The sequence below is a fragment of the Emydura macquarii genome, unplaced genomic scaffold, assembly GCF_026122565.2.
Source record: "Emydura macquarii macquarii isolate MOO-44397 ecotype Brisbane River unplaced genomic scaffold, CSIRO-AGI_Emac_v2 contig_2636, whole genome shotgun sequence".
NCBI classification, from domain to species: Eukaryota; Metazoa; Chordata; order Testudines; family Chelidae; genus Emydura; species Emydura macquarii.
Window position 1 is genome coordinate 19,129,139 of NW_027132773.1, and position 16,283 is coordinate 19,145,421.

The 16,283-nt window shown below is 39.2% G+C and overlaps 1 protein-coding gene across 2 annotated transcripts in view; it reads left to right on the forward strand.

Moving 5' to 3' along the window:
• Positions 1 to 15,894, forward strand: part of TES (testin LIM domain protein) — a 42,207-nt gene extending 26,313 nt beyond the window's left edge. For both annotated transcript variants that reach the window (XM_067564241.1, XM_067564240.1), the window contains exons 3-7: positions 2,578 to 2,830; positions 4,153 to 4,488; positions 7,681 to 7,896; positions 8,395 to 8,553; positions 14,392 to 15,894. In XM_067564241.1, coding sequence (XP_067420342.1) covers positions 2,578 to 2,830; positions 4,153 to 4,488; positions 7,681 to 7,896; positions 8,395 to 8,553; positions 14,392 to 14,583 — 1,156 coding nt within the window. In that variant the 3' untranslated portion in view covers positions 14,584 to 15,894. The remainder of the gene's footprint in view (positions 1 to 2,577; positions 2,831 to 4,152; positions 4,489 to 7,680; positions 7,897 to 8,394; positions 8,554 to 14,391) is intronic.
• The last annotated feature ends 389 nt before the right edge of the window (positions 15,895 to 16,283 follow it).

Sequence of the window (16,283 nt, forward strand, 5' to 3'; positions counted from 1 at the left end):
TTACATACCACAGTTAGTAGTTCTGCTATCACTTAAATCAGCCTCTGTACCAGATAACTGGCAGATAGTTAACAAACGCAAATTTTATTTTTGTTTTTAAAGGTTCCAAAGGTGATTCTGGCAATTACAGGCTAGTAAGGCAAACTTCAATACTAGGCAAATTGGTTGAAGCTATAGTAAAGAACAGAATTATCAGACACTGATGAGACTTTACCAAAGCTGTGTTGAACATCATATGTTGGGGAACAGCAAGGCATGATCTCCCAGCTATTAGAATTCTTTGAGAAGGGTCAAAAACGTGGACAAGGGTGATGCGGTGGATGTAATGTACTTGGATTTGTCTTTGACAAGATCCCTCACCAATGGTTCTTAAGCAAAGTAAGCAGTCATGGGATAAGAGGCAAGGTCCTCTCCTGGATCAGTAACTGGTTAAAAGATAAGAAACAAAGGATAGAAATAAACTCTCAGTTTTCACAGTGGAGAGAGGTAAAGCATGGGGTTGATTCCCCAAGCATCTGTACTGGGAGACGTGCAGTTCAGCAGACTCATGAATGATTTGGAGAAAAGGGGTAAACAGTGATGTGGCAAAGTTTGGAGATAATACAAAATTATTTAAAATAGTTAAATCCAAAGCAGACTGTGAAAAGTTACAAAGGGATCTCACCAAACTGGGTGACTGGGCAAGAAAATAGCAGCTGAAATTCACTGTTGATAAGTCAAAGTAATATGTGCACTGGAAAACATAATCCCAACTATACATACAAAATGAAGGTGTCTAAATTAACTGTTACCACTCAAGACAGAGATCTTGGAGTCATCGTAGATAATTCTCTGAAAACATCTGCTCAATGTGCAGCGGCAGTCGGGGGGAAAAAAAGTAATGTTAGGAAAGGGATAGATAGTAAAACATTAAATATCGTAATGCCACTATATAAATCCATGGTGTGCCCACACCTTAAATATTGCATGAAATACTAGTTACCCCATCTCAAAAAAGATAGATTAAAACTGGAAAAAGTACAGAGAAGGGCAACAAAAGTGATTAGGGGTATGGAACAACTTCCATATGATTAAAGACTGAGGCTGTTCAGGTTAGAAAAGAAGACTAGAGGGAATATGATAGAGGTCTATAAAATTATGAATGGTGTGGTGAATGTGAATAAGGAAGTGTTATTTACCCTTTCACATTCAGTAGAACTTCAAAGATACAGACACCGGAATTACGGACTGACCTGTGAACCACACACCATGTGAAACCAGAAGTAAGAAATCATGCAGCAGCAGAGACACCCACTTCCTCCCCCGCCCCCAAAAAAGCAAATACTGTACTGTGCCTGTATTGCATTTTAAAGGTAGGCACATCTGAGCTCCCTGTCCTCACCTCCACTTGCCACACACAAGGTGAAGACACTGAGGTTTGCAGGCACTGCTGCCAGCCCAAAACAGCCCAAGCAGGAGCAGTGTTAGCTGCAGGCCCTTCTCCCCTTTGTCTGGCAGGGGGACAAACTTGCAAGCTCAGACTGAGCCCGGGAAAGAAGCTGATGCTGCAGGAAAGTTGGAGCCAGAATTACGGCCAGCACTCTGGAAGAGTATCTCCATTTTAAAGGGCCACAGCCTGTACTGCAGACACACTGATGCTGTCCAAGCTTTGCCCACAACTGTGTGCCTTAGGCTGCGTTTTGTCAGAGTTGCGAACATTTCAGAGTTACAAACAACTTCCATTCCTGACGTGTTCATGTCTTCAACATTCTACTGTAACACAAGAATAAGGGATCATCCAATGAAATGAATAGGCAGCAGGTTTAAAACAAACATAAGAAAGTACGTCTTCCCACAGCTAGCATGTGGAGCTTGTTGCCAGGGTATGTTGTAAAGGCCATGGTTTTTTTGAACTGTGTTAAAAAAAGATCTAGATACGTTCATGGAGGATAAGTCTAACAATGGCCATTAGCCAAGATGGTTAGGGACACAAACCTATGCTCTGGGTGTCCCTAAACCTCTGACCGCCAGAAGTTGGGACTAGATGACAGGGAATGGATCACTCGATAAATTGTTCTGTTCCATCTGAAGTATATGGCACTAGTCACTGTCAGAAGACCGGGTGCTGGCTAGATGGACCATTGGTCTGACCCGGTATAGCCATTCTTATGTTCTGTTCCTGTGGTAGCTACTTCAGATTTAGATTTGCACGTGTCCTCTTGAATATTCCAATATCTGACCTTGTTTTAAAGTACTTATTAGTAACTCTATAATAACAAACCATTGTATGCATGTGCAATAAAAGTGGAGTGTGGAAACTGGTAAGGAAATTACAACTTGAGGTTTATAAAGATGGGGTCTTTTAAGGGCAAACCAGATAACTACAGGAATGATGGAAAATCTCTTTAATTTCAGAAAGATCACCCAGTTAATGCTCTATTCCTTTTTAAAAAACACTGGATTGTTATAGGTGTCGTTGTACAGGTTTGGAAGGCAGCAGACATGCTTTTCTAGTGGTTCACTTTGACGCATGTAATTAACACGAGATGCGGCCTTGCAGTGAGGGTGCTAACTGCCAACATTCCTCCAAATTTATAGAAAAATATGTCGAAACTGCAAATGCGGCCAGGAGGAACATGATGTCCTCACAAGCAATGAGGAAGATCGGAAAGTGGGGAAGCTCTTTGAAGATACAAAATACACAACCCTTATTGCAAAGCTGAAAACAGATGGAATTCCCGTGTATAAACGCAACGTAATGATACTGACTAATCCAGTGTCTGCCAAGAAGAATATATCCATCAATACTGTGACTTATGAATGGGCGCCTCCTGTTCACAATCAGACACTGGTAAGACATGCAGAACTTACTTTGTGCTTAGTGGTAACATTTTCCTGGGCTTTTGTTGTTTGTTTCTGTTTGTTTTGGTTGTTGGAGGGTGTGCAGTGAGAATCCATGTAGCAGTAAGGGTCAGCCTCTGTGGATCTTGTATAGGATCAAGTCCTTGTTTTTGATTTGATTGTGTTTCTTACCCTGGTTATAGCTTTTAAAATTCCCAGCTGCTTCCAAACCTGACTCTCACCACCTCTTCCGCCCACCCCCACAAATAAAAGTGTGCTGATACCCAGGCTGCCCCACTTATGTCTTCAATTAGATCTCAGTATGTTATCGTTTAGTAAACACTGTCTGTCTGTGAGGGTTTTTTACCTTGGGAGTGGTGGGGAAGAGGTTGTGTTCTTGTCTAAAAGTTAGGTTTAAACATTGCATTAGGTGTGTGTCTTTAATAATGGCACTTAAGAGAATTTACAAATGCCCCATCTGTCCTTTCTAGAAGGCCTGAAAGAAATGGGATGTACTGTTTAAAAAAAAAAAATAATACAATTTATGTCATTGTTTAAAGCAAAGGGAAACACTGCTGCACGTTTCTGTTACTGTATATGGTAAGAACGAGCTCAGTGTTGACATCTAAAAGAAAAGCTCCGTTCAGTTTATTAGCAGCTCAACCCGATGAGACACTTGGATAGCCTTTTGGGGATTTTCATTTTACTTTTTAACTTGAATTGTTGACTTTATGTACTGGAGTGCAATATGATCCATAACTAGAGATGCACTCTTTATGGCCTGCTTCTAACGACGATAGGATGTGGTATCTTTTATTCACTGACTTAATTAAAATTACATATGCTAAACCCTTCAGTACTTAGCATTCATTTACAGGTTATATTTTTAGTTTTGTACTTGCTTTCCTGTAATTATATCTTCCTCTTTTGCTACAATTATTTATAACACGTTCTGTGCCCTGGGCAAGCTGCCTAATGCTTTTTGCTTCAGTTTCTCCATCTGTAAAATACTTAGCTACTTTGCATACATGTTGACAATGTTTTCAGAGTGCTATATAAATATTAAGCATTGCTAGAGTTATTACTTATGGAAGTAAATACTACACTTTTTTTAACATAGTAAAAGGCTTGAAAACAAGCTTGTCTTTCATGTTGGGCAGAAGTCATTTAATCTGCTGCATTCATCTTGATCTACTAAAATTTGGGAGCTTAATGTTTATATAGACGGTTTTGCTGGTGATGAATTTGTCTTTTGCTGGTTTTAGCCACTTGTTTAAAAAGTTAGATTCCATAATTGTAGTGGCATCTGATATCTAATTCTTCCTGGTTTAGGCAAGACAGTATATGCAGATGCTTCCAAAGGAGAAGCAGCCTGTGGCTGGCTCAGAAGGCGCTCAGTACAGGAAGAAACAGTTGGCTAAGCAGCTGCCTGCTCATGATCAGGATCCTTCGAAATGCCATGAGTTATCTCCTAATGAGGTGAAACAGATGGAACAGTTTGTGAAGAAATACAAGAATGAGGCACTTGGTGTGGGAGATGTCACGCTCCCTAGTGAGGTGGAAGCTAAAGCCACTGACAGGAATAATGCGAATAATGGTGACAGAAGCACCTCAGCAGCTGTAGGAGCAATGGAAGACAAATCAGCAGGTCAAAAAGGATCCCAGTATGTAAGTATAAAGATAGCAGCAGGTAATATCAAAATTTACAGGTTAGATGGCCGTCATTCAAATGACTATTTTAATCTCCTGAGCTTGTACGTTGAAGGTATTTGAAGTATCATCTTTTAATTGAAATGCATGATTTTTGGCAATATTGTATAATAGTATGCAGCAAATACCCCTAAACTTCCTAACTATGTAGACTTTTTTATGCTATTAACTAATCTCCTAAGGGAAGGGAAATGTTCTTAGGAGCCTGTTTTCTCTCTCCTCTTGCTGGGAAGCAAATGTTTTCTGAGGTAATGTAACTTGCTGATTTTTTTACTTAAGACTAAAGAAGATCAAAATATAATATATTCCTAATAAAGTAAGTTTTCTCACCAGTCAGGTTGTGTGATTGATTGATATTTTGACTAGTCAGATTTTCATGTTGAAAACTGTTTTCTTTCTCTAGAATGGTCTTCAGTTCTATGCAGTGTTGAAGGGAAGGCACTAATTCCCAGTATTGATAGTAAATTTTTGTTGTCTCAACAAAGCTTCTGAATTAAATCTCTTAATTGACTGTTCCACAAAAATGAGGCAAATAAATTCTACCTCTTGTGTTCCTTTACTTCTTAACATAGGGTGAGATTATGTAGCTTAATTTTGTACTTTGGTAAAAGGCTTTGTTCTCTGTATTCAAAGCTTTTAAACTAAGTGTGGACTGATGCAATTAAGGAAATCTGTTTGACCATCTCTGCTATACTCATTCACCTGCTACAGCAAACCAGCTATTGGAAACTACTTTCTGAAATGAATAACAAAGCTGCCATTGCAATAATGGTTGTTACTACCTCATGTTAAAATAAAGAGCAAATCACCTATTAACAGGCCATGGTGAAATTAAGCTATAATACAACAAGATATGTGCCATGCACTCATGCAAGATATGTGCCATGCACTGAATCTTCTTCCTGTGCAATACTGCAGCAGCAGCAATATATTTTCTGTTATAAAATAAAATCTAATATTTTATTAGAAGCACCTGCTTGTGCAAAGTCTGATACCTTGCAACACACCCTAATGATCAACTGCTTTGAACTATCTTGGATCATGGAGATCAGAGCTCACAACCCCCTATGGAATAGCATTTACAGGAAATGCCCTGCTGCCAGTTTTCTCCCATTTAAACCTCTTAGGAGTGTCTAAGCTAAAGCACCTCATAAGAATGGGGCAAATAGTGATATTGGGCATTTGTGACCCAAATTATCTAAGAAATTGTATGTCAAAACCAGCACCTTAAATTTAACATGGAAACCATGGAAATCATAAGAAGGTGTAGTTGATGATTTGAAGGTGCTTCCTTTTTACAAGGTGATAACCATATCTTCGGCTGAATAAGAATTCCAAGCCCAAAGGCAGATTGAGTAGTTTGACTCCAAGACCTGATTCATACATAGTTAACTCAAGATAGCCTCAAATTTATTCAATATTATGCTGAAATTGGACATTTAGAATTTTACATAAGGGTAAACTACAAAACACAGAAGGGACTGTCAAAGTCCTCTTCAATTTTGTTTAAACTCGTTTTTTATCCCTGGCCCCCCCCCCGTCCATTTCCAAATTCTCACTCCTCTGTCCGCCCCAAGAGGTTAGCAAGGCTCTTATCCCCAGAATAGCTGCATATATATTTTGTGTGTTTCCAAAGTGAATTGAAAGGGGGTGGCTGAGACTCTTCCAGTATAGGTACAAATCCGGGTTTCTCAAAGTATCAGGTCACACTCAAATACGTATTTTCATAAAAATGAACGTTTTGTTTTGCTATAAATAAAGTCTTGTAGAGTGGGGAGATTGGGTAGTCAGGGTTCAGTGAACTGAACTTCCCATTTAAAAAAAACCCAAAACCCTGTGTGGACAATATCCCTTTTTGTTCCAAAAGGCTAGTGGGTTGCAGGAGAAATGGAGCAGATGGAGGTCTTACTCTGGCCCACACTGTAAATAATAGGAAAACTTCCCAGTTGCTTCAGTGGGAGTAGAAAGTGGCCTGAAGTAAGAATAGGAGTCAAAAGGATGTTTAAAACTTCTAATACTTTCCTTTTCAGCAGTTTCACTGCCCCGTTTTCTTTGTTCTTTGGAATTTCTCTTTCATGTACACTTTTTCTGAGATTTTTTTATTTGAAAGGAGTGAAAAGCAGAGTAGAATATTTTATTGCTGACTTAAATTTTGGGGAAAATGTGAAGGGAGCCAATCCGAATAGTCAGTGGTGAGTTTCAGATTCACAGTCTAGCTGTTGGAGGGAGGAAAGGGGGCATACCATGATACAAAAGGACAGACACCTAAACCATCTATAGGTAGTGCATAAGTGATTGATAAACTATACAGCATACACCATCTCTACTCTCCAACTGGCAGACAAAACCACTTCAATATAGAATATCAATATTAGTAAAACAATATCCCTAGACTTCTTGGAGCCTATTTGTAGTGTGATTATGTTTATACTTTTCCTTTCTCTTCCTTCTCCCTGCCCAAAGATAGATAACAGGACAAGAGCCATGAGTGATTTGGCAGCACGGGAGTATAGGCTTAATTCAAAGATTTTGAAATAGGAACATTACGTGCCTTCTATGTTTGGCAGATACTGCTACCATTTTATAATTCCTTCTCAATCCTTAAATATATGGCCTTATTCTTATTTCATGTAATCCAGTTTTACTCCAGCAACTATTGATTTCACTAGTTGTTCTTCATTCTCACTAAGAATTGGCCCACAGAATACTAGATTAGCTAATGGGATAATGGTCACTCATCTCTTCGTGACTGTTCTTGATTCTTCACTGACTTCCTGTATGACACAGGCCACAGAATTCCTGTAGTAACATGAACTATTTTACTTTCATGCTGTTCCATGAACCAGGTGAAATTTTCTGGTGGTCTAAGTCCAGTTCTAGAGGAGATATACACATTACAAAAACGAACACCCAATTTGCTAGCATTGGTGCTATCCCAGCATCGCATCAATCTTCTTGTATTATTGCTTAATTTGACTTGGTATAAAACTTACTAACCTTGACCTTGGGAGTAATTCCACCTCCTTAATATTAGGCTAGGAAGTTAGGATTTACTGAAATACAGATTGTATTTTTATAGATATATCTATATTTATATATAAATAAAATGAGTAAATATGAAATATAACTTCATGGATGGCTTCATTCCAGTCCTGCTACCGCTGCAAACTAAACATGAAAGAAGGTGACCCAGCTATTTATGCTGAGCGTGCTGGTTATGACAAACTGTGGCACCCAGCTTGTTTTGTCTGCTGCACCTGTAGTGAACTTCTGGTGGACATGATCTACTTCTGGAAGAATGGAAAATTATATTGTGGAAGACACTACTGTGACAGTGAGAAACCCCGATGTGCTGGATGTGATGAGGTAAGCAAAGCCCCACGATGTGCATATTTGGAATATAGGTTTTTAATGTGATCCAGCCTTTCATCTTGAAAGTAATTAAATATTAGCAAAATAATCCTATACAAAGGGATGAATGATACATTTTAAACCGCAATTAAATGAAAGCTGATATATGTGGAAAACAATGCAGTTAGCTTGGATTTGGTTAAGCCTTTTTCTTGCTAAGGACACTAGGTGGAGTGCCTTGCTAAATTATACAAATATCTTAATGCAAAATGTAGAGAGCAGACTGATTAATGCCATTGGAATCTATTGTTTTAACAGTAGTTTAGAGGGTCTCTAAAACAGAGCCAAGCAAATTTAACTTTTAAATATGTATGTTTATAGGAATAACCTGGATTCAGAAATAGTGGAATCAAACTACCAATATTTTGGAAACATGCCTCAATAGTGGTATAAAGTTTCCTGGACAGAAATACTATTCAAATCATACATTTGTGTTTTTTTTTCCCCCCGTAGCTCATATTCAGCAATGAATATACCCAGGCAGAGGGTCAAAACTGGCACCTGAAACACTTTTGCTGCTTTGATTGTGACTGTGTCTTGGCTGGGGAAATCTATGTCATGGTAAATGACAAGCCTGTCTGCAAACCATGCTATGTGAAGAACCATGCTGTGGTAAGATACTTGAAGTCATCTTGATTTGTAAGACATGAGAATGAGTACAGCAACTTATAATTGTATGGTATACAATCATATTCTTATCCATACTATTTAAGGTATGAATTGTTTCAATTTGGGTCAAAGTCCATCATTTGTCCTCTACTTGATACTGAAGTAATTTTCTTATTGGTGTATATAGAAACAGTTTAAAAGAATGCAATCAGTTAACCTACTAGATAACTTATAAAGTGTTTTGTATGTAAACCTGAACCAAGACTTCCTGGAAACAGAAAGGTCTGAAACGGCATAATGATGACTTTTTGTGGGTGAGGTAATATCTCTTATTGAACCAACTTCTCTTGGTAAGAGAGACAAGCTTTTGAGCTTACACAGAGCTCTTCTTCAAGTCTGGGAAATGTATTTAGCTTTGAGACTCTGAGTACAAGGCGGAACAGATGGCTTTGCATAAGTGCTTAACACATATGTCAAGGGACTACGTGTTAACTACTTATGCTAAGGAATCTGTTCCACCTGGTATTTAGCTGTGACACTCCAAGTATATTTCCCAGACCTGAAAAAAAGCTCTTTGTAAGCTCAAAAGCGTGTGTCTCTCTCACCAAGAGAAGTTGGTCCAGTAAAAGATATTACCTCACCTACCTTGTCTCTCTAATATCCTGGGACCAAGACAGCTACAATACTGCATACAATAACGATGTCTTGTGTAACTTACCAGGCTAGCTGGATGGTTTTTAAGACATAGGAGACATTAAGCCATTTTGCTAATATAAACCAGGGCTGCTTCCATTTCCACAGTTTAAGAACACTGTCAATTTCATCACCACACTATCAGCAGTTTTTATCTCAGATACTACCACTACCTTTCAAGTGTTACTAACGACATATAAAGTAATAGTGCAGATCATCATGAAGTAGGAAGTGACTGTGGGTGGAGCAAGAGAGTTGGTGTTTGAATTTTGACTTGCACTTTCTACTTCTGGCAATGACTGTAACCTTACATATTAGCTAGCCTCTGTTTATCCATCTGTTACCTACAGTAGATGTTCTGGTCATTTATGCTGATGATTAATTGATGAGATCCACACAGGAAATACTTTAAGCATTAATAATGTTTTTCATCCATGTTTTGATTTTGCTTTTTCTATAGACCTAGCCCGGCTCCCACTGAAGTGAATGACAGTTTCTACTGAGTGCTAGAACAGCCCCTAAATTTATGTATGGGCAAAAAAATTACAAGTGTCTCTCTCTGTATTTCCAAGATTTTTAAAATCCCCTTTCTCTGTAGTTTCTGAATTTGCCTTGGAGCTTAGGGATTTGCTTTCAGCCCTTGAATACACTGTCTAGACACCAATATGATCCCTTATATGTACATATAGTACTGTGTAAAACTAGGAACACAATGGCAGTTACAGCTATGGAAAACAAGCCTTTTATGTGACGTGTATGCTGCTTCAGAAGTTCATATAATATAATTCCAGTACTTCCCAGTTCAGATTTTTTCTTTGTGCTGCTTCTCTTGCTATTTGAGATGCTTCCTTCGAACCATTCTGTTGGGAAGAACGTGTCATTCTTCTTCTTAATCTGACCATTGTCCTGGTAGCTTAAATGAACTGACCTGAAACACTTCTTTCCGTTTTCATTAAAAAAAAAAAAATGTAAATGACTATATTGCCCAACGCCAAAAGCCTACTTCAGGCTTGATTGTTTAAGTCTGAGGAGGCTGCATAGTTCAGTGGCTAAAGCATAGCCATTATGGTGCGGTGCTGTGAGGCACAGTTCATGAATATCTGTCTGTAAAGCACTTTGAGATTCTTGGAAACTATCTATAGTAGAAATAAAATACAAAGCACTTTGACTGATAAGAGTCTGGCTTCCTCTGGTGGTGCATCTGTAGCTCTTGCATCACTTGGGAAAGGAAATGTAAAAACATAGTGCTATTCTTCTTTTGAAGAAGTGTCAACAACATACAGCATTTGAGTCCTTGAATAGTCTTAGCTTACTTAGCCACAACAGCAATGCCTGCAGACCACACCTGGGCATAGGGTACAATATAAACTTAAACTGAATTAAACTGGTCAAAGAACAACATATTTTTGAGCTTGAGTCTTCTTGGTCAGACTCTCGGCACAGCTACAACTGTACAACTTTCTGTACGCAGGCCGCTAAGGGCGTGTTTACACTGTATTTTTAAAACCCACAGCAGTGAGTCTCATAGCCCAGGTCTACAGACTGGGGCTTGCATTAGGTGCTAAAAACGGCTGGGTAGACGCTCTGGCTCTGAAGCCGAGGGAGGAGAGTGGGTATCGGAGCCAGAGCCTGAACATCTAAAGAGTTGTCGTTAGCCACGTAATACAAGCCCCAGTCTGTAGAACAGGGCTCTGAGACTCGCTGCTGCGGGTTTTAAAAAGCAGTGTAGACATACCTAAGATCTTCATGAATCTGCAGATTCAGTCCAGGCCCCAGATTTTATCTACTTGAAAGTGACTTAAAACAGAAGACAACAGAGGGTGGATAAAGTTGGAGTAGTTTTATGGGGTTAAAAAAACCTAACACCAAAGGGGCTAATCAGCTTTGAGTAGGCCATGAGCTTGTATATGTTAGCAAAACTCCTGATGCTCCTGGGGGAATTCTGCACCAAAAAATTAAAAATTATGCGCACAATATTTAAAATTCTGCATATTTTATGTCAAAATAACAATTTAATCACACCAGTTTCAATTATTTTGGTAATTTATTTCAAAATACCCATCAGCAAGTATGTCTATCAATACAGACAACAAAAAAGATTAGGGTGACCAGATATCCTGATTTTATAGGGACAGTTCTGATATTCGCCTGTTATAGGCACCTATTACCTCCCACCCCCTGTCCTGATTTTTTTACATTTGCTCTCTGGTCACCCTAAAAAAGATTCAGGAAATGTTTTTTGACAAATTGGTTCCTTACTAGGCATATTAATACAGAACTTTGAGTAATAATTCATTTAAACTGCAAGACAGAAATGTATTTCCTGAAACCCTCAGAAGCAGTGCAAAGGCTTGGGAATCAGGGGTAACCGAGTAGCTGGGGGAGAGGGAAGTAATTGCTGGGAAGCAGCCTGGGGGTGAACCTGGAGGGTTGTGGGGTGTAAGTGGGAGAAGGCTGGAACAGGGTTTTTGAGGGGGACAGGTGGGGGTGGATTGTTAGGGAATTGGGGAGCCTCCCTCATGCTGACCCCTAGACTCTCCCATTCAGTCATGCACATCTGCCCCATCTCCATGTGTCCCTGCACCCCACTCCCATTCAGTCCCTGGCTCAATGCTGTCACCCCACTAGCTCCTGTGTCCCTGACCCAGTCTGTCATTTCCCCCACTAGCCCCTTTGAACCCTAGTCTGTGTGACCCCTCCCCCCAGCAGTCCCGTGCTCTGTCCGTCCCCCACCATACCCCGTGTCTCCTCACCTGGCCCAGCGGACAAGGTGATGTGAGGAAGGCAGCCTCTCTATTCTCATCTCAGCAGCTGGCTGCTCCAGCCTGTAAGTCTACTGCCTGCTCTTCTGGGCCACCTGGTGGGTGAAAGGTGTAATGCAGCTTCCCTTCACCTCCCTGGCAGAAGCGGTTAGTTATTTTGTGGGGGTGGGAATCTGTAGGGGACATTAATTTTGTGCTTGCACAGTGGTGCAGAATTCCCCCAGGAGTACTCTTGAGTAACTACTTTCTTTTTTTAGCATAAAAATTTATGCTATTTTCCCAGAAACTTGAAAATAACCTTTTTGGGGGGCTAGTTTGTACTCTCTGATTTGTCATGTGTTGTTGATATAACTCTTTTTTCTATTTGTTTTGGCTGGCCAAATTATCAGAGCTTTTATTTCAGACTGCTTCTGTCTTCTATTATGCAGTTGTCCTAAATATCTGGATCTATGCATCAGCATCACAGGGAATCATATTCTATGGACTGTTGCATGTCCAATAGCAGTAGTTAAGACAGACACTCCACTTGGGGATTCCATATAGTGAGAGTGATTATGTGTGTAATATTTTTAAAAGAGACATCTTCATTGTGTATACTGGTGTTGAAGTGCTCATTTAAGAATACAACTAAAATATTTTCATAGAGACAGAATATTTTTAATTCTATATTTAATGGGCATTTAAATCCAATGTGCACAATTAAAATAAAATATCCCTTTAAATTCTGAAAACCTGTTAGTGATTATGTGGCTTTAAGACCATAACTGTCCAAACTTGGACCTTATCATTTGGAAATGTTCTACCTCGCACCATCTTGTGTGGTTTTAAGGAGAGTCTTACCAAGAATAGGATTTTGGGACTGGCTTGTGATGCGAAATCATCCAATGGATTACAGTGTATTATGATGGAAAGCAAATTTATCTACTCCAAAGTAGTCTTTGCAGTTCCTATTATTTTAAAGGCTGCAGAGTGCCACCAGAGGGATGAGAGGAGGTGTGGAGTTGCCCAAGAAATGTAGTGCCAAAATCTATAAGGAAGAAGGGTGTGGCAGTAAGACAAATATTGGGTTGCTGGCAGGTGTCATGGTTGAGGGCAACTGCACCTTTATTCACACTGACCTGGGTGTTTCCAGGCTGCCCAGTTCCCTGCCTACACCGTGCGAGATCCCCAACAGGCCAGACTGAGTAAGCTGCTCTGCCTTGCCTTCTCCTCAGAGGCTATAAACAGCAAAGTTGTTCTCAGTTAAGTTACCACACAGGCCTTTCTAAGCAAGCACATTTATTCTTAAGGTGAAAGCATTACAGAGAGAACCAATTAAATAATAAAAGAACCTACCCACATGCTAATAAGCTTACCAGAGCTCATCCTAGTTCCAGTGAGTAGTCTGGCAGATGAACAGTCCGTAAACCCCACCTGGAGGAGGTATTCGCTGGTCACAAGTTCTCAGTGCTTTTTGGCTCAGACCAAGAATGTCCATGAATCTAAGTCACTCCTTTATACTGTTTGGGACTCTGATTTTGTCCACATGGAACAGATGATCAGCTGACAAAGGCCCCTCCTCAGGGTGAGGTTTCAAAAGGCTGAACTCTTGCATAAGCAGAGGGGGTACATTATTTCAAACAGTCCTCTGTCACTCATAGCGATTCTCAGGGTCTACATTAGTCAGGTCTCCCCCCAACACAGACCTTACATACAGTCCCACAGTAATTCAAACACATTTGCATTTTTAATACAATGAACGCCTAAGATACTTAAACTTAATTCAGTAAGGTTTGTCCAGGATAGTGCAAGAAATTGCCATATCTGTCACAACAGGACCTACTGACAATACTGGAGGGTGTTACAGAAATCAGTGGGTGAAAAATGCAAGTAATTGCATAGGTCAGTGATGGTGTCAGGCTGCAGAAACTTCCCCTATGCTGATTATGCATTTCATTGGGAGTGTCAATGCTGTCTAGTCAGTGGCAAGCTGTTCCAATAAAGACAATAACCCTGGACATGGCATTTAATATGATGCTGTATACAACAGGTAGCATAATGGAGACGTGTCCTGGTTGGTGCCAGTAGTCACCATCACTATATAAATGTTTAAGTTTAGACTCTAGTGCAATGGGTTCTTTGATATTTCTTTTTATTTTATTTTTTTAAACTCTAGTTCTTACTCACTTGCTTACTTTTTAACATGCATGTTGACTACCTGAAACCATTTGATAGCTGAGGTCTGCTTTTAAGTTTCCTTTTGGCCTAGAAGAGTTCTTACAGTAGTTGTTCCCTGTGCATCTGTCATTCCCACATAGTAATTCCTATTGCCTTCCACAAATCCTTCCTGTTCCTCAAATTGGAGAGAGCATGTGTTGATAATTTGATTGCTGTTTTCACACACCAGGTCTGCCAAGGCTGTCATAATGCTATTGATCCAGAAGTTCAACGTGTGACCTACAACAACTTCAACTGGCATGCCACAACAGAGTGCTTCCTGTGTTCCTGTTGTAGCAAGAGTCTTATTGGCCAGAAATTCATGCCAATAGAAGGAATGGTCTTCTGCTCAGTAGAATGTAAGAAAAAAATGATGTCTTAAGAGGGGGAACGTGTACATGAAACAAAGTAGTACCATGTTTCAAAGTCATTGCATTTCTACTGTAAAATGCAATATCAGGGCATTTACAAATATTAGAAGTATTTGGCATATTTCCAAAGACTCTCTGTGAATGAATAACCAAACTTGCTCTGTAACTTTCTTTCTTTAACTATGAGTAATACTTTGTGAAAGTTTCAGATTTCTCTATTCTTTATGGTATTGCTTTTGAGCACTTAATGCTAAACTTTTTCATATCCCAGACATGTAGAAAAATGTTATGTGAACTACATGTCTTAAGAGCTGTCTTTACCATGAAGACTTTCCTTTATCCTTCTCTTGTACAATGTAGGACAGAAAACAAGTTTAGCACTAACAGGGCATATTTCCTGGGTGTGGCTGTTTGTCTGTCTATGTATGTGACGCGTATAGATTTCTCACTTCAGTTATGGCAGTAAATTAATTTAACAGTTTTAAAAGCATTCCTGCTTTCATCAAGCACTTTGTTAAAGCCGCACATTTTGTCTAAAACAAAAACACACACATTTATAAAATAACTCGATTAAGTGACAGATTGCATTCCACTTGTATCTTCTTAATTTACTCTCCCTGGAAACAAGTTAATTTTTTAGTATGTGTGTATGAAAACTAAAGAAAACCGTTACCTAGCTGGAATAGATGAGTAAGGCTTAATTCGGTTAGTTCAAAAAGATTAGGCCAGTCTGATTTTGGGCGTATCCTTTCTCCTCCTCTGTAAAGAACTTTAAACTGGCTTTTCCAGTATTTGTGAATGCCTTTTTCCTAACTTGTGCAGTTTATCAGGGGGACGGCACAGAATGACACACACATTTTTTCCTGACAGTCTGGCATTCTATAAAAGGTGAAAAACTTTACATTTTGAGTAATCTGAATTTTTATCCAGAAGTTTTAGTGGGATATGTTTATAAATTCTTAGCAGAAGCAAAAACAAAATGGATAGTTTTCTCCCAAAACCCTTTCAGTGTTTGTTTTAGAATAAAACATTTTACAGCTGCATATTAACTTTGCTTACTCTAGAACTCAAAATGGATTATTTGTGATTTTTGGGGAGAGATCGGGGGGGCTCCTGAATTTACAGGAATACATTTGATTACTTTCTAATAACAATTCTATGCTGAAATATCTTAATCTGTGTAATAAAGGTGCCAAACATGAATGAGAGAGATGTTTGCCTTGTAAAGAACTATGGAAATTTCAAATTCAGCTCTTTAAGAATTACACATCTATGTATGTATGTTAATGCTCACAAATAAAGCTTTGCTCACTTAAGTTGCATCACTTTTGTTCTGCTTTTTTAAATGCTGTAATTGTGCCTTTACTTCAGCAGGGGGAGTTAATGTCAAGGACAAAAATTAGTATTTGAGTAACTGTTTTAAGCATCACACTGTTCTGAAGACACGACTTGTTGTTTTCTTATATACTTTAGAAAACAGATAGAAAAGGTCTGTTCAAACAAACCATGTACTGATCATGATCTTGATATGAATTTATTCCAACAACTCTAGTTCCAATTTTGCACTTGACGTCCTGTGTTTAAGGCACAGGACTGAGAGCCATAAGTTCTGTGACTTCTCTCAGCCTGTTTGATGAATGGGAATGATATGCTCAAACAGCACAAGAGCATTGAGGTGTAAGTTACTCTGTAAAGTGCATTGAGAGCCTCT